This window comes from Tachyglossus aculeatus, chromosome 2 (assembly GCF_015852505.1).
Source record: "Tachyglossus aculeatus isolate mTacAcu1 chromosome 2, mTacAcu1.pri, whole genome shotgun sequence".
In the NCBI taxonomy this organism is placed as follows: domain Eukaryota; kingdom Metazoa; phylum Chordata; class Mammalia; order Monotremata; family Tachyglossidae; genus Tachyglossus; species Tachyglossus aculeatus.
In genome coordinates this window covers 41090925-41100646 of record NC_052067.1, presented here as the reverse complement: position 1 = coordinate 41100646, position 9722 = coordinate 41090925, and the positions used below count along the sequence as shown (strand labels likewise).

Here is a 9722-nt window from a genome sequence, read left to right as displayed (position 1 = left end):
CTTGTGGGACGGGAACCGGATTTAGCTTGTATCTACCTCAGCACATAGCACGGTGCCTGGCACATAGAAAGCACTTACTAAATAACGTAAAGAAACCCCCCAGAAGTATTTCCATGACCTTTTCTCACTCTGCTCATCTCTGAAGGAAAAAAAAAACCAACCCAGCAGATCTCTGAGATAATAGACAGATTCACATTCAGTTCCTTCTCCGTAGCATCGACAATAACCCTCAGACGTATCTGCTTAATGTAGCCGGGAGCTCACGCTGGGGTGGGGAGGGAGGGGTCATCCCTCCCACTGGTTGCCAGGAGAGGATGGAGCAAACCTCACAGATGCTGATTCCTGCCTAAGAAGAGGCGGCGGAGGACCCCACTCCACCCCCCAGGCATGATGGATGGTATGTATCTCTCCTTCTCTCCTTCTCCAGCCCAGCCCATACCCTCCGCTCCTCTGCTGCTAACCCCCCTCACTGTACCTCGTTCCCCCCGTCCCGCCGTCGACCCCCGGCCCACGTCCTTCCCCTGGCCTGGAATGCCCTCCCTCTGCTCATCCACCAAGATAGCTCTCTTCCTCCCTTCAAAGCCCTACTAGAGAGCTCACCTCCTCCAAGAGGCCTTCCCAAACTGAGCCCCCTTTTTCCTCTCCTCACTCCCCATCCCCCCGACCCCACCTCCTTCCCCTCCCTACAGCATTCGTATATATATTTGTACAGATTACTCTATTTATTTTACTTGTACATGTTTACTATTCTATTTATTTTGTTAATGATGTGCATCTAGCTTTAATTCTATTTGTTTTGACGACTTTGACACCTGTCCACATGTTTTGTTTTGTTGTCTGTCTCCCCCTTCTAGACTTTGAGCCCGTTGTTGGGTAGGGGCCGTCTCTATATGTTGCCGACTTGTATTTCCCAAGCGCTTAGTACAGTGCTCTGCACACCATAAGCACTCAATACGATTGAATGAAGGAATGAATATGTACTGCTTTCATGCCTGACATTCATTCATTCAATCGTATTTATTGAGCACTGACTGTGTGCAGAGCATAGTACTAAGTGCTTGGGGGAGTACAATACCACAATAGACACATTCTCTGCCTACAGTGAGCTTACAGTCTAGAAGGGGAGACAGACATTAATATAAATAAAAGGATTACAGATACGTACATAAGTGCTGTGGGCCTGGGATGGTGAATGAATAAAGGGAGCAAGTCAGGGTGACACAGAAGGGAGCGGGAGAAGAGGAAAGGAGGACTTAGTCAGGGAAGGCCTCTTGGAGGAGATATGCCTTTAGTAAGGCTTTGAAGTTGGGGAGAGTAATTGTCTGTCAGATTTAAGGAGCGAGGGCGTTCCAGGGCAGAGATGGGATGTGGGAGTGGGGTCAGCAGAGAGATAGATGAGATGGAGATACAGTGAGAAGGTTGTCATTAGAAGAGAGAAGTGTGCGGGTTGGGTTGTAGTAGGAGCGTAGCATGGTGAGATAGGAGGTGGCAAGGTGATTGAGTACTTAAAAGCCATAGGTGAAGAGTTTTTGTTTGATGGGGAAGTGGATGGGAAACCACTGGAGGTTCTTGAGGAGTGGGGAAACATGTCCCTCACATCAGACAGCCAATTACTCTCCCCCATGTCAAAGCTTTATTCAGTCAATCAATCGTATTTATTGAGCGCTTACTGTGTGCAAAACACTGTACTAAGTGCTTGGGAAGTACAAGTTGGCAACATATAGAGACAGTCCCTACCCAACAGTGGGCTCACAGTCTAGAAGGGGGAGACAGAGAACAAAACCAAACACATTAACAAAATAAAATAAATAGAATAGACATGTACAAATAAAATAGAGTAATAAATATGTACAAACATATATACATATATACAGGTGCTGTGGGTAAGGGAAGGAGGTAAGATGGGGTGTGAGGGGGAGAGGAAGGAGGGGCCTCAGTCTGGGAAGGCCTCCTGGAGGAGGTGAACTCTCAGTAGGGCCTTAATTGAAGGCACATCTCCTCCAAGAGACTTTCCTTGACTAAGCCCATCTTTCCTCTTCTCCCACTCCCTTCTGCTTCACCCTGACTTGCTCCCTTTATTCACTCCTGTTCCCAGTCTCTCAGCACTTATGTTCATATCTGCAATTTATGTATTTATATTAATGTCTGTCTCCCCCTCTAGACTGTAGGCTCACTGTAGCAGGGAATATGTCCGTCACAGTGTTCTATTGGACCCTTCCAAGCGCTTATTACATGCTCTGCACATAGTAAGTGCTCAGTAAATGCGATTGAATGAATGAATGTCTTTGTAGAAAAATGATTTGGGAGCAGAGTGAAATATGGACTGGAGTGGGAGAGATAGGAGGCTGGAAGGTCAGCAAGGAGGCTGCTACAGTAATCAAGGCATGATAGGATAAGCGATTGTATTCACGTGGTAGCAGTTTGGATGGAGAGGAATGGGAGGATTTTAGCTGTTATGAAGGTGGAACTAAGCGGATTTAGTGATGGATTGAATATGTGGGTTGAATGAGAGAGAGGAATCAAGGATAACGCCAAGATTATGGACTTGTGCTGGGAAAGTCAGGGGAAGGACAGGGCTTGGGTGGTAAGATAAGGAGTTCTGTTTTGGACATGTTAAGCTTGAAGTGACAGGAGGACATCCAATAGAGATGTCTTAAAAGCAGGAGGAAATGCGAGACTGCAGAGAGAGAGAGAGAGAGAGAGAGAGAGAGAGAGAGAGAGAGAGAGAGAGAGAGAGAGAGAGATCAAGGCTAGAGATGCAGATTTGGGCATCATCCGCATAGAGGTGGCAGATGCAGTCATGGGAGCAGATGGTTAATAGAAGTACCCGAATAGTTAGGAGGTGGGAGGCAGAGGAGGAGCACACAAAAGAGACTGAGAATGAGTGGCCAGAGAGATACGAGGAGAACCAGGAGTGGACAGTGTCAGTGAAGTCGAGGTTGGATAATATTTCCAGGAGACGGGGATAGTCAACAGTGTCAAAGGCAGCTGAGAGGTCTAGGAGGATTAGGATGGATTGGACATGAAGGAGATCATTGGTGACCTTTGAGAGGGCAGTTTCTTTGGAGTGAAGGGGATGGAAGCCAAATTGGAGAGGTCAAGGAAAGAACTGGAGGAGAGGAATTTGAGATAGTGGATGTAGACCACTCCCTCAAGGAGTTTGGAGAACAATGGTAGGATGGGGGCGAGGCGGTAGGGTGGGAACCATGGGGTCAAGGGAGGAGCTTTTTCTAGGATAGGGGAGACACGGGCATATTTGAAAGCAGTGGGGGAGAATTCGTTGGAGACTGAACAGCAGAAGGTGGCTGTTCTCAGGCTGATATGGCTGATAGGGAGGGAAGAAGGGAGGAGATAAGTGTTTTCATAAGATGTGAAGGAATGAGGTCAACACGCAGTGGAGAGGGTGGATTTTGAAAGAAGGCAGGAGATCTTCTCCTGTGGGAACAGATGGGAGAATTGAAGAAAGGGCAGGAGTCGGGGACTGGGGAGGGGCAGAGAAGATTTTAGGGAGATCATGACTGACAGTGTTGATTTTTTTAAATAAATTAGGTGGCCAGGTCACTGGGGGCAAGGGATGAGGGAGATGAAGGGACAGAGGGTTTGAGGATGGAGTTAAAGGTCTGGAACAACTGGTGAGGGTGATGGGCATGTGTGTCAATAAGGGTGGGGAAATAATTTTGTCCGACGGGAGAGGGCAGAGTTAAAGCATGCAAAAATAACTCTCTCACGTGGGGCTCTCAGTCTCAATCCCCATTTTACAGATGAGGTAACTGAGGCCCAGAGAAGCGAAGTCTCTAGACCATAAGGTGTCTGTTATATTGTTGCATTGTACTCTCCCAAGTGCTTAGAACAGTGCTCTGAACCCAGTAAGCACTCAATTGATTGAGTTGCCCAAGGTAACACAGCAGACAAGTGGCAGAGCCAGGGTTAGAACGCAGGTCCTTCCGACTCCAGGGGCCGTGCTCTATTAACAACATCCCGCTTACGTGCCAAAACAGTTCTCTGGACCATGCCGGACTTTGCCACCAAACCCAACGAGCTGGTGACCACGGAAGACTACTACCCGGACTACGAGACGTCGGTCTGCAATACGGAGGACTCTCAGAAAGCCAGCTCTGGGCCTCTGGCGGCTCTGTATTGCCTCCTGTTCACAGCCGGCCTGCTGGGGAACGTCCTGGTGGTCCTCGTCCTGGCCGCCCACAAGAAGCCGCGGAGCACGACGGACATCTACCTCCTGAACCTGGCCATCTCCGACCTGCTCTTCGTGCTCTGCCTCCCCTTCCTCGCATACGACAACCTGGACCAGTGGGTCTTCGGGAACTGGCTGTGCAAGCTGGTTTCCGGCGTGCACTACCTGGGCTTCTTCAGCAGCATCTTCTTCATCACCCTGATGAGCGTGGACCGCTACCTAGCCATCGTGCACGCGGTCTACGCCCTGAAGGTCAGGACGGCCTCCCGCGGGGTGGCCGTGAGCCTGGCCGTGTGGAGCCTGGCCCTGTTGGCGTCCACCCCGGCTATGTTTTTCTACGGGGGCTTCTTCGAGGACGGCGCCTGGAGGTGCTACCTCACCCCCTCCGAAGACGGCATCCGGTGGAAACTGTTCACCAACTTCGAAATCCACCTCCTGGGCCTCCTGATTCCCCCCAGCATCCTGACTTACTGCTACGCCCACATCCTCCGGCAGCTGAGGAGGTGCCAGAACCAGAACAGGGAGAAGGCCATCCGGATGGTGCTCGTGGTCGCGGTGGCCTTCTTCGTCTTCTGGACCCCGTTCAACGTGGTGCTCTTCCTGGACTCGCTCCACAGGCTGGGGGTGCTGGGGGGCTGCGCGGTCATCCAGGGGCTGGACCGGGCCTCGAGGGTCACCGAGGTCCTCTGCCACTCCCACTGCTGCGTCAACCCGGCCATCTACGCCTTCATGGGGGAGCGCTTTCGGAAACACCTGGCTGAGATGTTCCGGAAGTTCGGGCGCCCGCTCTCGGCCTGCCTGGACGCCCGCTTCCTCCAAGACCCCTGGGAGAGGTCTCAGTCCTTGCCCACCGCCTCGTCTCGCTCCTCCAGGTCCGACTGCATTCTGTGATGCGGAGGGTGTTGGTTTGGGGAGTTCGACCGAGGGGGGAAGCGGGGAGGCGCCGGGCAGAGCCCGAGGGGGCACCAGAACATCCATCTGGTTGCCAGCGCCTTGATAGTCTCCCGCGAAAGGTGCCCTCCTCCCCTGGCAACTGTTTCCACCCCCACAAGATCCGCTTCATGGTTAGAAAGGCGGTCCTAAAGAATTGTGGAGGCCTGGAATCCTGCAGCCTGAATAATAATAATAATGGCACTTATTAAGCGCTTACTATGTGCAAAGCACTGTTCTAAGCACTGGGGAGGTTACAAGGTGCCTCAGTGACCTCATCTGGAAAATGGGGTTAAAGACTGTGAGCCCCATGTGGAACAACCTGATCACCTTGTAACCTCCCCAGTGCTTAGAACAGTGCTTGGCACATAGTAAGCGCTTAACAAATGCTATCATTATTATTATTATTATTAAGGTGATCAGGTTGTCCCACAGGGGGCTCAGTCTTAATCCCCATTTTACAGATGAGGTCACTGAGGCCCAGAGAAGTGAAGCGACTTGCCCAAAGTCACACAGCTGACAATTGGCGGAGCCGGGATTTGAACCCATGACCTCTGACTCCAAAGCACAGGTTCTTTCCGTTGTACCACGCTGCTTGAGAAACCATCGGTCCAACCCTGCCCATGGAGACACGTTCCAGGGCCCCAGCAGCGCTGAATTATATTGCTGCCTCTTGTTCATCTTGCGATTCACGATGCCCTGCTATCGGCTCCGTCCTTTTGGTCTGTTTTTTTGGCTCGATACAGAACAAGGGATGGCGGTTGAGATGTTTCTTTTTGTCTCTGGCCCCATACCACCGACGGGGTCAGGGAGAGTGATCCAGAAATCCCAAAGAACTCCTTTCTCCTGCCTGGAAGGAACATCGCCCAACAGGCCCTTTATGACATTTTCAGTGGTGTGTACGATCCCGCACCTTTTCCTTGGGCTTCAGAGTCAAGCGGTCCTTGCTTATTTCCCCACAGGTTTAGACCAGGACACATCCTGATTCTTGGCAGGCAAAGCCCCGGGTCTGAATCTGAGCCTGTGTCAGAATGAGGACTGTGCTAAGGATGAGGAAAAATGGGTCGGGTTAAATGGTATTTACTGAGCTCTTCCTGTGTGCGGACCATTTTACTAAATGCTCGGGACAGTACAATAGAACAGAGTTGGTTGATCTGATCCCTGCCCACATGGAGCTTACAGTCTAGTGGTCATGATCACGAGCAGGATCAAAAGAGCTTTCTGAACACCCACTGTGTATAGAGCAGTGTGCCAGGCCCTTTGGGAACATACACAAATACAAAATTTGATCCCTGTTGGTTTTGTTTAATGGCATTTGTTAAGCACTTACTATGTGCCAGGCACTGTACTAACTGCTGGGGTAGATACAAGTTAATCAGATTGGATACACAGTCCCTGTCCTACATGGGACTCCCAGTCTTAATCCCCATTTTACAAGAGTTGTTTAGTGACTTATCCAAGGTCCCACAGCAGACAAGTGGCAGAGCCAGGAGTAGAACCCAGGTCCTTCGGACTCCCAGGCGTGTGCTCTAGCCACTAGGCCACAGTCCTGCAATTGTTGAGCACTTACTGTGTGCACAGCACTGCTTAAGTTCTTGGGAAAATGCAATATACAGACTCGGTAGAAGCAGTGTGGCCTACTGGATAGAGCACGCGCCTGCGAGTCAGAGGACCTGAGTTCTAATCCTACCTCTGCTGCTTACCTGCTGTGTGATCCTGGACGAGTCACTTCACGTCTCTGTGCCTCAGTTTCCTCATCTGCAAAATGGGGATTCAAAACCTGTTCTCCTTACTTCGACTCTGAGCCCCACGTGGGACCTGATTATCTTGCATCTACCCCAGTGCTTATCATAGTGCTTGGCCCATAAGAAGTGCTAAACAAAAAGCACAGTTATGATTATAACTGTTTAGACTGTGAGCCCCTTTTAGACTGTGAGCCCCCTTTTAGACTGTGAGCCCACTGTTGGGTAGGGACTGTCTCTATATGTTGCCAACTTGTACTTCCCAAGCGCTTAGTACAGTGCTCTGCACACAGTAAGCCGTCAATAAATACGATTGATGATGATCATAATATGTTCTCTTCCCATAAGGAGCTTACAGTAAAGAGGGAACTTGCATTAAGGAAGACAACCAACACAAACATGCATTTCCAATAGTTTGGAGGGTGTGAGAATGAAGGAAAAAACACGAGTAAAGTGGTTGAGATAAGTAAGTAATAAAGATATGCTACCATCCAGACGCCAATGTGATTGGGAAGAAGGCATAAACAGGATGGACGGGGTGACCTGGCCCCCTCTTAACCTGCTGGCTTCTCCTCAAGGACCCCCAGACTTGCTACTTCCTCGGGCTTGGGGCGGGCCTGGGTCTTTGCTCCCTTACCTGTAGCATCTTGGCGGGAGGATTTGTGTCTACCCAATCTATTGTACTCTCCCAAGGGCTGAGTACAGTGCTCCGCCCAAAGTAAGTGCTCAGTAAATACCCCTGATGGATTGATTCAGGTCTTCTCTCCCACCCCACCTTCTCTAGTGAGGGAAGCCCCTGGGCCTGAGGTCCACAGCTTTTTGCTCTCGGATGGAGAACCCTGGCTCAGGGTTAGCTGGCATTGCCCTCATATGGATGCTGGTCTCGGGTAATAATACCAATAATAATAATAATGATGATAGCATTTGTTAAGCGCTTACTATGGGCAAAGCACTGTTCTAAGCGCTGGGGGAATAAAAGGTGATCAGGTTGCCCCATTTGGGGTTTACAATCTTAATCCCCATTTTACAGATGAGGTAACAGGCACAGAGAATGATGATGATGATGATGATAGTATTTGTTAAGCGCTTACTACATGCAAAGCACTGTTTTAAGCACTGGGGGAATACAAGGTGATCGGGTTGTCCCATATGGGGTTTACGATCTTAATCCCCATTTTTACAGATGAGGTAACAGGCACAGAGAATGATGATGATGATAGTATTTGTTAAGCACTTACTATGTGCAAAGCACTGTTCTAAGCACTGGGGGAATTCAAGGTGATCAGGTTGCCCCAAATGGGGTTTACAATCTTAATCCCCATTTTACAGATGAGGTAACAGGCACAGAGAAGTTAAGTGACTTGCCCAAAGTCACACAGCCGATAAGTGGCGGAGCCGGGATTAGAACCCATGCCCTCTGACGCGCAAGCCCGGGCTCTCCACTGAGCCACACTAGGTAGGTCAGAGCCATCCTGGAGATGGCTCCCCTTGGAGTCCCTCCTACAGAGGGACAGTGTGGCCTGGCAGATAGAGCCTGGGAATCCGAAGAACCTGGGCTCTAATCCTGGCTCCGCCACTTTGCTGCCTGACCTTGGTCAAATCGCTTCTCTTCCCTGGGCATCTGTAGAATGGGGATTAAGACTCTAAGCCCCTGATTAACTTGTATCTATGCCAGAGCTTAATCCAGGCACATAGTGAGGGCTTAATAAATACCATAAAACAAAGCAGCTCACTGCTGAACCAACCTTGTGGGATCTTATCCAGGGATTCCATCGCGGGTCTTCGCCTGGTCTTGACCCCGGGTACTTTCCCCAAAGGGCATCGCCGGCCCTGGGACTCCCAGCCTGGAGCCTATCGCTGCATCCATCATGTTTCATTCTCCACCCTCCTCTACGGCATCCGGTCCTGAACTCCGGACCGCTCCAGCCCTAGGGTTGGCCCGATTTAGCAACCCACCCGTACAGTCAACTTCTGCTGTGTCTGGACGAACTACTCCCCTCCAAGCTCATAACAGGCAGGGAACATACCTGCTAATTCTGTTACACTGTACTCTTCCAAGCACATAGTAAGCACTCAATAAATACCATTGCTTGATTGATCCAAGCTCCACTGGCCTCACTCTGCCTGGCTGTTGCCCTGCCCCCGGTCCCAAGGGGTTCTGCGATCTAGCCTGAGTTTCCATTTCACCCTTTGTGCTTCCACCACCATTTCCTGTGGCAGCTGGCCCCTCTTCTTCCCTAATATAGTCAAAACCCCTGGATCCCCGCCCAGGACATCTGCCGACTTTATCTAAACCCGTGTCCCCCTAATCCACTGTCCAAAAGAAAACTTCCAGAAAAATAAAGATCACTTTTGTTTCCAAGTACCACGCGGATGGGGTTCATATCGTGGGGTGATCTATAAAGGTTTCTTTACTCTGGGCACCGGGTTCGGAAGCTTTTGTTGCCTCCTATGGGGATCCTGCTGCCAACACCTTGGCGCCCCAAAGTGTGTCAGTGGGGCTAGCCACAGAGGCCTTTGGGATGGTTACCTTGGTTTGTTTGCAGTCCCCATCACTTTTCTCCATTGTCCTTGCTCTTGTCACCTTCCACACAGCGGGGAAACACGGGGCGGTTCTCCCAAAACACAGTCAGAAAGACGGAAATTTCCTTTTATTTCAAAAGATCGAAGTTTTCCTGAAACTGAAAGTTACAGAATTTGCAAACCTGATACACATTGAAGGAAGATCGTGGCCTTTAGCTGCTACGGCATGCAACCACTCCCTCCCTCCGTCAGTCAGTGATTTACTGAGAGCTGTGTGAGCTCTGGGCACCTGGAGTAGTTAAAAAAAGGCAGAGGACATGATCCCTGCCTTCATGGAG

The 9722-nt window shown here is 50.3% G+C and overlaps 1 protein-coding gene across 1 annotated transcript; it reads left to right on the top strand.

Moving 5' to 3' along the window:
* The first annotated feature begins 387 nt into the window (after window positions 1-387).
* LOC119922343 (C-C chemokine receptor type 8-like) lies at window positions 388-5080 on the top strand. Its single transcript, XM_038742266.1, has 2 exons — window positions 388-397; window positions 3999-5080. Exons 1-2 carry the CDS (start codon window positions 388-390, stop codon window positions 5078-5080), a joined length of 1092 nt encoding a protein of 363 aa, XP_038598194.1.
* Window positions 5081-9722: the final 4642 nt, after the last annotated feature.